The 12,795-nt window shown below is 39.5% G+C and overlaps 1 protein-coding gene across 1 annotated transcript in view; it reads right to left on the bottom strand.

The window, feature by feature from the left end:
• The window catches only part of GUCY2C (guanylate cyclase 2C), a 111,176-nt gene that overhangs the window by 21,411 nt on the left and 76,970 nt on the right, over positions 1–12,795 (bottom strand). The window contains exons 16-20 of the mRNA XM_075286331.1: positions 8,832–8,918; positions 6,609–6,741; positions 5,686–5,823; positions 3,597–3,685; positions 156–247 (exon numbers count right to left, since the gene is read on the bottom strand). Coding sequence (XP_075142432.1) covers positions 156–247; positions 3,597–3,685; positions 5,686–5,823; positions 6,609–6,741; positions 8,832–8,918 — 539 coding nt within the window. The remainder of the gene's footprint in view (positions 1–155; positions 248–3,596; positions 3,686–5,685; positions 5,824–6,608; positions 6,742–8,831; positions 8,919–12,795) is intronic.

Raw genomic sequence — 12,795 nt, 5'->3', positions numbered from 1 at the left:
ATCTTCTGACAGTGTGTACTATATACAAGTCCCACTATATACAAGTCCCACTATATACAAGTCCCACTGATACAATAAGGCTGGGTTCAAACAGGGATTTTTGTACCGGATTTTGATGCCACTGTTTGCAACATGATATAAAATGAATGTGGTACCTAAAGATCTTTGCCAAGGTCATTTCAATTTTCTTAAAGTCTGGCCTCTTCTCAGGATCCTCTTCCCAGCAATTTTTTACAAGAACAAAAACCTGAAAATATACCACAAAAATGCATACTAATCCTTCTGGATTTTATAAAATACATATATAGTAAAATAGAAAAATATAAACGAAACCAAAATGTTTAAAAATATGTATAACAGAAAAATTGTATTTCAATATCAGATAATTTTCCAGTAACAGATTGCTTTTAAGAATGTTCCGTAAATTGACAAATACTATTGAAATGTGCCTATCTGTAATGTCCATTATTCCACAGCTAATAAGCATCAATACAGACTTCATTGGCTTTCAAACGGACATTTTAAATATATTACTTGTTAGCTCTAAGATATGCATCTGTGACAACCTAAGGTGTTAAAGGGATTGCACAGGCTACAATTTTAAAGTTTATATATATTGAGAGCACTGAAAAAAATTTAAAAAACATATTCAGTTGTCCCAGTTGCTCCATTGTCGTCCTGCGGGTCCTAGTACATTTTCTCTCCTGGGTCTCTTCCAGCATTGTGCTGAAGTCGCTGATTGGCCTCAATGCCAGAACAATGAAACCCCCCCAAACCCCTAGTTTTGAAATTTACACCCCTCAAGAAGCTTATTGAGGTTATAGCGAGCATTTTGAACCTACAGGTGTTTCAGAGAATTTATTAACATTGGGCTATGGAAATGAGAATTTTGGACTTCATGTTAGCCTAATTTTTTTTTCCACAGGCGGTTAATGGAGAAAATGCATTCCATAAATTTTTAATGCAATTTTTCCTCAATATAAAATTATATATCCCATAAGTTCTGGAAAATGTTTTATGAGCTCATAGTTGAACTCATGAGGGAAAGAGCGCTATTTAACATTTGGAAGGAAGATTTTACTTGAATAGTTTTTGAGTATCATGTCGCCTCTGCAGAGCCCCTATATAGAACACCCCCCAAAGGTGTTCCTAATTTGGAAGCTACCCCTCAAGGAACTTATCAAGGGGTGTAGCGAGCATTTTATCCCTCGTTTGTTGCATTAATTTAGTTTTTAGCAATAAAATGTTCAGCTAATAATGGAAAGTGCAAATTGCAATTTTTCCAGAAAATTTTTGCAGTTTGTCTCTGTTGGGAACAACATAACAGGCATATTTGTAGAAACATCTCAGCTGTTACTTTTCACTTTTCAGCAGTTTATATATATGTGGCATAAAATGCTGCTTGGGCACATAGCAAGACACACAAGGGAAGGAGCATTATCAGACTTTTAGAGCAAAGATTTAGATGTTTTGGTTTATGGATGCGGTTTCACATTCATAGAGTTTCTTAGATGCGGGTAATGTTAAAACCCCAGGAAATTACCATTTTGAAAACTACACCCCTCAAGAAATCTAAGCAGTGTACTGAGAAATAGTTTACCAGATGTGAAAGCATAGTGAAATGTGAAAAAAAGGCATACTTTTCTTTTCCAATTTATGTAGATCTATGAAGACTTAGTTTGCAAGAAGTCAGTTTTTCAATGACACTATTTTAGGGCACGTATAACTTATTAAACTACTATTTTATTAGACTACTTTTTATTAAAGAGGACCTTTCATCAGATCGGGCACATGCAGTTTTATATACTGCTGGAAAGCTGACAGTGCACTGAATTCAGCGCACTGTCGGCTTTCCCGATCTGTGCCCGGTGTAAAGCGCTATCGGTCCCGGTACCGTAGCGCTTTAGTGTCAGAAGGGCATTTCTGACAGTTAGCCAGGGACGCCCTTCTGCCCAGCAGCGCCTATCGCGCTGTACTGTGGAGTGGGGAGGAACGCCCCCCTCCCCTCCTGATAATACTTGTATGTGGATGAGCACTGTGAGCAGAGGGAGGGGGAGTTCCTCCCCGCTCACACTCTACAGCATGATAGGCGCTGCTGGGCAGAAGGGCGTCCCTGGCTAACTGTCAGAAACGCCCTTCTGACACTAAAGCGCTACGGTCCCGGACCGATAGCGCTTTACACCAGGCACAGATCAGGAAAGCCGACAGTGCGCTGAATTCAGCGCACTGTCAGCTTTCCAGCAGTATATAAAACTGCATGTGCCCGATCTGATGAAAGGTCCTCTTTAAGGATATTTAAATGACTATCAATTCTAGCATTGTTTTTTTGTTTTTTAACATTTTTAATTTTTTTTGCGGATCACTGTGCAGCATAAGTAACATTTATATAGGGTCAGTACTATTACAGTGGTACCTAATGATTATTGTTTTACTAATTGCAGAATAAAAAAAAAACATTTTTTTTTTTTTTTTAAATCACCATCATTTTCATTTTTGATCTTTTTAGATGGGACCATTTTGAGGAGCATATGACTTTTTGATCACTAATAAAAAGTGAGGATCAAATTTGACCAAAAACAATTGTATCCTGATGTTTTCATTTTTTTTTTAGAACACCATGCAGGCCTAAATAATATGCCAACGGCAACTATGTATTATATTTGGGGGGGGGGGGGTTTACATAAGAATTTTTGTGTATTTTTTTTGTTTTATTTATTTATTTATTTTTATATGGGGGGTTTACCTCTTTTCTACTTTTTATTTTAGTCATATTATGGGTCTTGAACTGGAGATTATTTCATTGCTTGTTTCATGTACTGCAGTGTTTAATGGCTGTCAGCTTATACATATGCCTCTGGTAGGACCTAAACTGTATTGACTTAATTGTATTGTATTCACTGCTACTAAAATCACTTAGATGCCACAATCAGGATTGATTGTGGCATCTAAAGAGTTTACACTATTTTAGAGTTTAGCTCTATAGCTCTTGAGTGGGTACCATGCCCATGCAGTAATACTGTAGTAAGGAATGGTGCATTAATGCATAACTTCCCATGCTGTATTATTACAGGGGGTTAAACATCATCACTTTCTCGCATGTAATAGGACTCTCCTGCAGCAATGATTCCCAAAGTTGCTTTAAATCATTGCTTCTGTCTACAGTGTGATGCATCTTAACTAAAAAATATTCTAATAAAGATAGCGATAAATTGTGGAAGTCACAGTAAGGCTACGTTCACATCTATGGCGGAGTTTCCATTGAAGATTTCATTGCAGTGTCCTCCAAAAATCTGCAGAGGAAAAAGTCCTGCACAGGGACTTTATCATTCGCTGGTTTCAGTTTTATAATGATGCCCAACGGACCCTATTAAAGTCATTGAACTCTGTCAGGCTCTGTGTTTTACCACTGTTTTAAGTCTGTCAGGGGACAGAAGAACCCATGACATGATGCAAGTGTGAACCTAGCATAAATTTATTATTCTTTAATTTATCTCCAGATAATGCCTATGTTTGCATTATATTTTCTATTTCATATACATAAATGACATGAAAAAAATCAAGAATTGGTTAATAAAAATAAACAAAACATTTCCCACCTCTATCTCCCTCTCCTCAGCAGTGTCCAGGTGAAGGTCTGGTCGGAATGGACAGTCTCCTTTAATGTTTTTCACTTTTGCCATTTTTTCTTTAGTTGACCATTGGTGAAAAAAATGCAGCATACAATGAATCAATGCTCACTTGAGATTTGTTTGCAATATATATTGGAAATTTTTTTTTTTCATTTTTTGACACAAAATAAAAGTAATTATTAGAGAGGAGCGAGTAGTGAAATATTCGAGATTCAATATTCGTTTCGAGTAGAGCCTAAATATTCGACTACTCGAATATCGATTCCCATTATAGTCTTTCAGGGGAAACCTCTATTCGGCTAAAGGAGAGTCACCAAGTCCACAAGTAGCAGGAGGAGAATGTTTAGGAGGAGTGAACTGCTGTTGAGGACTGTTGAGGAGGAGCACTCTGCAGTTAAAGCGCACGGACCCCATAGACTATGGGCCGGTTCAGATTTGCACTTGCCTCCCGTCCGGAAGGAGTCCGCAGGAGGACCCCCCGAACGGAATATCAGCGCAACTGCAAGCGCTGGACAGTTAAGCACACGGACTCCATAGCATATAATGAGCTCCGTGTGCTTGCCGCACACTGCCCGCATGAATCATTCCCAATCATTATATGTTATGGGGTCCGTGTGCTTAGCTGTCCAGCGCTTGAAGTTGCACTGATATTCCGTTTGGGGGGTGGGGGGGGGTCGTTCTGCAGACTCCTTTCTGGAAGGGAGGCAAGGGCTAATATGAACTGGCCCTCACTCGTCCTGCAGAACCAGCATTGATTAACCGAATGTTATACACTGTATAGCATTCGGCCAATCAACGCTGGTTCTGCAGTAGACTTGTCTTTGCTAGTCGGGAGAGCTGGTAGCTTGCGGTTATGCGGGAGCTGACTTTTTCTCATAGGAATGCATTGCTGTGGTCCAATCTTAGACTCTGCCTCGTCACAGACGAGCCTCCAGCAGAACCAGCGTTGATTGGCCGAATGCTGTACAGGCTAATAAAAATTACATGTTATACCATGATTTCAGTATAAACTTAACATGCATACGCACCAATAATAAATAAATGTAACCTTGACAAAGCCAATTTGTGGGCGAAACGTACGTCGGGCGGTCGCAGGTCCCTATGTCTCTGGTAATATAGGCAACAGTTTGTGTCTTTTACTATGGTTTCAGATTTGCACTTATAGCTTGACATGTTGATGAGATTTCATGCATATGTACTCCATACTGACATCATTGCATAGTTTACACTGATTTATTATTGGTGCATATGCATGTTACGTTTATACTGAAATTATGGTATAATATGTAATTTTTATTAGCCTGCATCTCCATTGCATGGGGTTTGGGTGTTAGTCATTCTTCCCCCTTATTTATTATGAATGTCTTTATATGTTTATTTTTTGTCTTATTTTTAATGACACTAATATAATGATGGTTTTATTACCTTAGCTGGGTGTTTTTTTCTTTGGTTGGTATATTTTTCTTTCAAGAAAGGCATCCAGGCCCTTCTTGAACTTGTGAACAGTGATTCCACCATCACCACTTCCTGGGGCAGTTCCCATAGCCTCACTGCTCTTACAGTAAAGATTCCCCTTTTATGATGCTGATTAAATGTTCTCTCCTCTAGACTTAGAGGATGTCCCCTTGTCAATGTCTAAGAGTAACAATATGATTGGAAAGCTCTTTGTACTTTCTCTTCATGTATTCGTACATTGTGGAATGTATTAATCTTCCTCTGTACTCCAATCCATCCATTCCCCCAATAGTCTTGGCCGCCCTTCCTGCACTCTCTCTAGTTCCGCTATGTCCTTCTTGTACACAGGGGACCATTACTGTGCACAATAGTCTATGAGAGGCCGCAGTAGTGATTTGGACTAACTGTACTCCTCTTGCAGAGATATTTTTGAAGTTTTGTTGACACTTATCTCTTTGGGGAAACAAAGTCACTTATAGCTCCAAAGAGCATGGATTCACAATGTAAAACACCATCTGATTCAGGTAAGCCTTACCTATATATGTGAGGGCTGGGGTGATACACTGGTTTCTGGTAACAAAATCCCTTTAAGAGTATTTACCTTTGTGGTCGTGGCATTGTTCTGTGTAAAATGTTTCATTCCTCAGGATAATTTCTTGTGCGATAATTCCATAGCTATAGACATCACCTTTCTGAGAAACTCCATTGTAGCGTATGTGTTCAGGAGACATCCACAAATCTTTAATACATTAGTAATAATAGTTGAAGTAAAAGTCTACATCCAAATATTTCTTTTTTTGTGACATATCTTTATAGTGTTCTGATACAGAACCCTACATTCCCACATTTACTTTGTACTGCCATATGTCATATTCAGGCAACATCTCTCTTTGACGGTGTTACAATATTTCAGCTTTATTTTATTTACATAGATATACAAGGAAGACATCCATTACCAGTTGCGTTGCATTACTTTCTAGGATTCCATGATGCTTCGATGACTTTTGCCTGTGCAAGACCTACCTTGGCGCAAAGCTTAATATTGATATAATAGTTTGGCACTTATAATATAAGAATCATTTTCTGGCCATTGTTAAATTTTGTTAAAAGATGTCATTTTACAATATATAATACAATTGCTTTCATTAAGGGGAACTTGTTAAATGTGAATTATTACAGTTCCATTCAATCTGAATAATAAGTTCATCTTCAATAGGCTCCACTTAGTGGTGTCTACAAGCAGCCAGAATATTATTTCATTCCATGTTTAATAATGTTTAAAATATAGACACTGTCATAAGATTTATTCAATCGGATAAAGTGCCTGGTTCAAACATGTTGTCTAAATCTTGTTTGTGAATATTATTTGAGAATGGACCGTATCATCCTAGCTTTCCACTGCTGAAATTGTAATTCTGAAATAAATTAGCCCAGAATCTTAGACTTAAAAAGATCTTGAAGATTAACCGAAACAGATTTCTGTGTTAATATATTATTTTATGACATATTAATATTTACACTTACCCTTCTTAGGAATCATAACAGAATTGCAAATAAAATCAGTGATTTTTACTACCATGCGACTATCAACTACACAGTTTGTGGATTTAAGTCTGCCATGGACCTCTGCTTTACTTGAGTGTAGATAAGACATACCCTGTAATCGAGAAATAATAACTTATTGTATAGAAGCAGAATATATATTGACAGGTTAATCATTAAATTGAAACATGGGAAATACTATGAGTAGCCTACATATGAAATTCTCCTCCTGGGATGGTGGATGGATAGCATCATCTTCTCAAAGGTGATGTTATACCCCGGGCCGGAGCCTGTGCTTTCTGAATCGATTCTGGCACTTCCGGTCCCTGGAGGGGGAGGAACAATAGTCTGCGGGAGATTCTGATCTCCTCCTGGGACCAGGGGTCAGGGGGTCAGTGGTGGGCCAGAGGCTATTTAAGCCTCATTCTGGCTTCAGTCCGCCACTTGATCCAAAACTTGCACTACCGTCTAACTAGTAAGAACATTTTTAGCACTGTAGCTTAATATGTTTTGGTTTTAGACACTTTTCTTTTTAAAGAAAAGTTAAAGGGGTTGCCTCAGGTTAGGTGTTCAAAAAAAGATCAGAGTGCTGGTTGATTGAAAGTGCTGCGCATATGTGAGGGTGCTGTGACCCCTTCACCATTTACATCACATGCGCTTTGTTAATAATACCCATGTGGCATAACTGCAGTCTTGTCCCATAGAGGTGACTGGGCTGAGTCTCTAATTACATTACATACCTGCTATGAAACAAACAGCATGTGACATAAACAGTGAAAGGTATATAGCTCATTCAAACAGCTTATCAGTGGGGGCCCTGAATGTCACAACCCATACTGATCATTTATGGATGACCTTCATATTCTTAAGACTGATGACAGTGGCGTAAATAGGAATAGCGGGGCCCCGTGGTGAACTTTTGACATGGGGCCCCCACCCCAACCGACACCGACGCCGAAGACCTCGAACGACCCCCTCCTCCGCACTCTATTATGTCCCTTAGTAAGCCCTGCACACAGTATTATGTCCATTAGTGGCTCCTGCACACAGTATTATCCCCCATAGTGGCCCCTGCACACAGTATTATACCCCATAGTGGCCCCTGCATACAGTATTATACCCAATAGTGGCCCCTGCACACAGTATTATACCCCATAGTGGCCCCTGCATACAGTATTATGTCCCCATAGTGGCCCATGCACACAGTATTATGCCCCATAGTGGCCCCTGCACACAGTATTATACCCCATAGTGGCACCTGCATACAGTATTATGTCCCTTAGTGGCCCCCGAACACAGTATTATACCCACTAGTGGGCCCTGCACAGAGTATTATGTCCAGGATCGGCAAGTAAATAGGGCCCGTAACGGCCAATTTTTTTTTAAAAAAAACGCAGTGGTAGCGGCTGTCACCGGGCCCCCTAATGGCCTGGGCCCTGTGGCAGCCGCTTCCACTGTCTCTATGGTAGTTACACCCCTGACTGATGATCAATAAAAAAGAATTGGATAAACCCTTTAAGTGCTGGGAACATCTGCGCTGCTTAGCATGCGTCATAAAACTGGTATATATGTAGCGCTGATGCAATTAGGAATAGTAGTACTATATACAGTAAACCACACCAATGCACAATCTAAGGTAATAGCTGACATGAAGTTATTTGAACCACCTTCTACTATATTATACAATCTTTACACTGTATCACATTGGTGAAGGCCTCTGAACTTGGACTGATTGCTAGGATAAATGGATCCTTTGGGCAATTCTGGAAGTCAAAAGATCTCAATAAGATATGAATCTCTCCTGTCCCTTTAATTCCCTAGACTTAAAATAATAAACAGGGTATACTCACCTGTCCGTTCCACCAAAAAGGATCCAGCAGAGAGTCTACTTTCCTATCCTCAGTCTTTGGTTACTTCTCGCCTATGCACAAGTACGTCAACCAATATGTGACTAAGCATTGATGCTGAATTTTGACATATCCTCACTGCTCAACTATGGATTGGCTGACACGCTTGTGTTCACGCCAAAGGTCAAAAGAGTAAGAACAGGTGAGCATGCACTGTTCCTTCAAGAAAGGTGTTATATGGAAGATGGGGCCTTTGAGCTAGTTACTTCTATTATTACAAGACGTTATCTACAATATGTAAAGCTATTTATCCCACATATGCTAACCATATATTAATCTACATATTACATAGTCTTACCTTAGCTATATCATACATCACAGAGAGTTTAAATTCCCAATCCATGAATGTGCCATCTGGGTAAGATATTTTATCATTAAGGACATCCTGGGTTGAAAAGAAATGGAAAAGAAAAATGTCAAATATTCAAAGTAGAATATTCAAACTATGGCTGTATCTGAAAATGTATGTTACATCATCTTATTAGCCATTTATACATTTTCCAATGTTATATTTTCATTAAAAGATCAAACGTTTGGCAAATGAAGATTGTGCTAATGTAGGACTTGAAATATATTGGAGGGGATTTATGTAATGCCCTGACTTAATGACTTAATGCCCTGACTGGTGCGAGATGTGCCTGAATTAAGATGCTTTGGCTTCTTAGTAACCCACTACAACCATGTCTGCCGTATATGGATGAAGATCTTTACTAGAATGCTAGCTTTACTAGATTCACAACTCAGTCAGTTTTTTTGCTTTTTGTATCGATGAATAGTTTTTAATAACACCATTTTGGGTTACATATAAGATTTACTTAATTCTTAGGGTTTTTAGGAGAGAAACAAGGAAAGAACAATATTTGGGCAGTTTTTTTTTTAATAATGTTCATCAATCAGTACAAATAACATTATAACGTCATTATGCTTACAACTTTTTTTTACGTTTTAAAAAAATACATTTATTTTTTATAGAAAATCAACTATTTATTTCTTAATCAACAAAGTTTTGTCCTTTTTCTTCCCAAAACAAAGGCAATCAAAGGATAAATGGCTGGAAATGAAATTGTAATTTGGATAATGGCTAGCAAGATTGAACATTTATTTCACTGCACAGTATGTTATATACCGTATATACTTGAGTATAAGCTGACTTTCTCAGCACAGTTTTTATGCTGAAAAAGCCCCCCTTGGCCTATACTCAAGTCAGGGTCCAACTCAGCACAGGACTGCAAGGACCTGCATAAATTAAGTGAAGGGGTTGCTACAGTAATGGTATATGACACTACCCCCTTCACTAGCAAGAGAGATGAAAGCCCGGGAGGTGGCAGGTCCCTGCTACTGTGTCTGCACTGAGGAGAGCTCATACAGTAACGTGAAAGTAAAACACACAGGTACATACTAGAGTTACAATTCCTATTAATGTCAGTTAATATTATTAGTTAATGTTAATGTTTTAGTAACTCCACGTGCCTCACATTAATAGCAGTTAACCCCATCATGTCCCTCATATTAACCCCTGTGTGCCTTATATAAGGGATACTAATATGTGTGACATATGGAGGTAATAATAAAGTGCCTTAATAATGTTTAATGTAATAATTATTACTAGAGATGAGCGAACACTAAAATGTCCGAGGTTCGAAATCCGATTCGAACAGCCGCACACTGTTCGACTGTTCGAACGGATTTCGAACGCCATTATAGTCTATGGGGGGAAATGCTCGTGTCAGGGGTACGCAAAATTCGATAAAATTATACTTACCAAGTCCACGAGTGACGGTTGGGCTGGATCCTCCTTGAAGTCTTCTCCCGCTGCTGCACCCCCGCCGCGTCTTCCAGCTGGAATTCACTCTGCCTAGGCATCGGGGCCTAGGCAGAGCCAACTGCGCATGCGCGGTCGGCTCTGCCCGGCCCGACGCCTGAGCAGAGCCAACTGCGCATGCGAGGGCATGCCCGCACATGCGCAGTTGGCTCTGCCTAGGCCGGATGCCTAGGAAGAGTGAATTCCAGCCAGAAGACGCTGCGGGGACACTGCACAGACAAGACTTCTAAAGGTAAGAGAAGAACCAGCGTTGATTGGCAGAATGTATAGCATTCTGCCAATCAATGCTGGTTCTGCATCGAACCTTAAACTTCGAACAGCTAGTAGTGTTCGATCGGGTACGAGTATTTTGAATACCGTAGTATTCGATCGAACACCTACTCGATCAAACGCTACTCGCTCATCTCTAATTATTACCTCCAAGTCTCTCACATATCAGTAAGCCTAATGTGAGGCACATAGGGGGTTAATGTGAGGGACATCATGGGGTTAACTGCTATTAACCTGAGGCACATGGAGTTACTAAACTGTAATGGACATGACCAGACTATTTATCTGCAATGGTGGATAAAATTATGGACTATTACGTTTCAATGGGCCCGTACACATAGATGCCGTCCCTTTTGCAGCTATGTGTACGGGCCAAATTGAAGAGCTACAACTTATGGAGCAGTCCTATGTGTGCCCTATATCTGTCCTATATGTGTCTGCATTTGCAGCCTTATCAATTCATTTTTAATGTAAAGATCGGTGATCAGTTAATGTAATTTTATTGGTATCTATTTTAATTTTTGAAATTTTCCAGTAGCTGCTGCATTTACCCCCCTAGGCTCATACTCAAGTCAACAAGTTTTCCCAGTTTTTTGCGGTAAAATTAGGGGCCTCAGCTTATACTCGAGTATATACGGTCTATGCACTACAGGAGCAAGATTTCAAAGGTGAATACTGCTATGGGAGGTGTGAGCATGTTGCCCATCTGGAAGCTAAACAGGAAAGGCAGTGGGAACTTAAGCAAGGTTCACATGGGGTTTTTTGGGCCAGATTTTAACGCACAATACGTCTCAGAATCCAGCTAAAAAAAACCGCCTCCCATTGACTTCAATGGGTTCCTTTTTCCGCAAGAGGTTTGCTGGAAAAAAAAGCGACATGCCCTTTCTTGAGGCAGATTCCACGGCGGCGTGTACACTCCTGACTAGGCCCATTCATTTGGGCCTAATCTGGAGTGGAATACCACGACTGGATGCTGGTGCACTGTATGCACTGCACCGGAATCCAGTCACGGCTAGCCATTTTTTGGACCAGATTCTGAGACAGCCTCCGCCTCAAAATCCGGGTCCAAAAAAACCTTGTGTGAACCCGGCTTTAGGGAGTTAAATTCCTGCCTTAAGTCTTGCTGCAGGAAAGAAGGGTTTGGGTTTGGGAAAAACACTGATATAGTTGCTGTGGCTGAGACATGGTTAGATTTATCAAATGTAACAAAAATTAACTAAAATACATAATGAACAGAAGGTGGCTTTAAATATAGAAATGCAAATAAAAAGCAAGGACAGAACAAGTAGGTCCCCTAAAAAATTGTAATGGAGAGCTGGTCATCAGGGATCAAGAAAAAACAAAGCTACTAAATGGGTTCTTTAGCTCTGAATATACAGAAGAACAGGGAGTAATTGATGTAAGTGTCAACAGTGCTGATAATACATCAACCAATATACTAAACTGGATAAACATAGAAATGGCCAAGGTAAACAAAAATAATATGAACAAGACACTGGATTCAGATGGATTACACCCACGAGTATTTAAAGAACTAAGTCCAGTCATTACTTTTTCCTTATCCTTAATTTTTAGGGATTCTCTAATGAATGATACAGTGTCAAGGGACTGGTCCAAGGCTAATGTGGTGTCTATTTTCAAAAAAGGTTCTAGGTCTCCCCCACGTTATTACAGACCATTGAGCTTAAAGGGTTTATCCTTAGGATAGGCCATCAATAGGACCCACACATGTAACCACTATTGTGAATCTGTGGAATAGCCTACCCCAGTAGTTGATACAGTAGTCACAGCTGACAATGTCAAAAAAGCATTAGATGCCTTTATTAGAGCAAAATAGCATTGATGGTTATGGAAATGTCTATAAAGGTCAAGATGTTTCCCATCCTCTGGTTGAACTAAATGGACCTATGTCTTTTTTCATCTACATTAACTATGTAACTATGAAGGACCTGTGAAATTGGACAAAAATAGGACATGACCTATTTTTTGACAGTTCCTCAAAATGAGACTGTAAAAAAACCCAGCATATTGATTTTAATGCAACCATGTGACAGGTGTTAAAAAAACAGCTGTCACATGGCTATTAACATCGGTCATGTGAGTAGGGTGTAACACTATGGCTGGTGATCTAATCCTTAATAAGCAGAGGGTAGAAATATTTTTATCATGT

The sequence above is a fragment of the Leptodactylus fuscus genome, chromosome 9, assembly GCF_031893055.1.
Source record: "Leptodactylus fuscus isolate aLepFus1 chromosome 9, aLepFus1.hap2, whole genome shotgun sequence".
Lineage (NCBI taxonomy): Eukaryota > Metazoa > Chordata > Amphibia > Anura > Leptodactylidae > Leptodactylus > Leptodactylus fuscus.
Note: the sequence above shows the minus strand (reverse complement) of the source record. Positions and strands in the feature narration are given on the sequence as shown.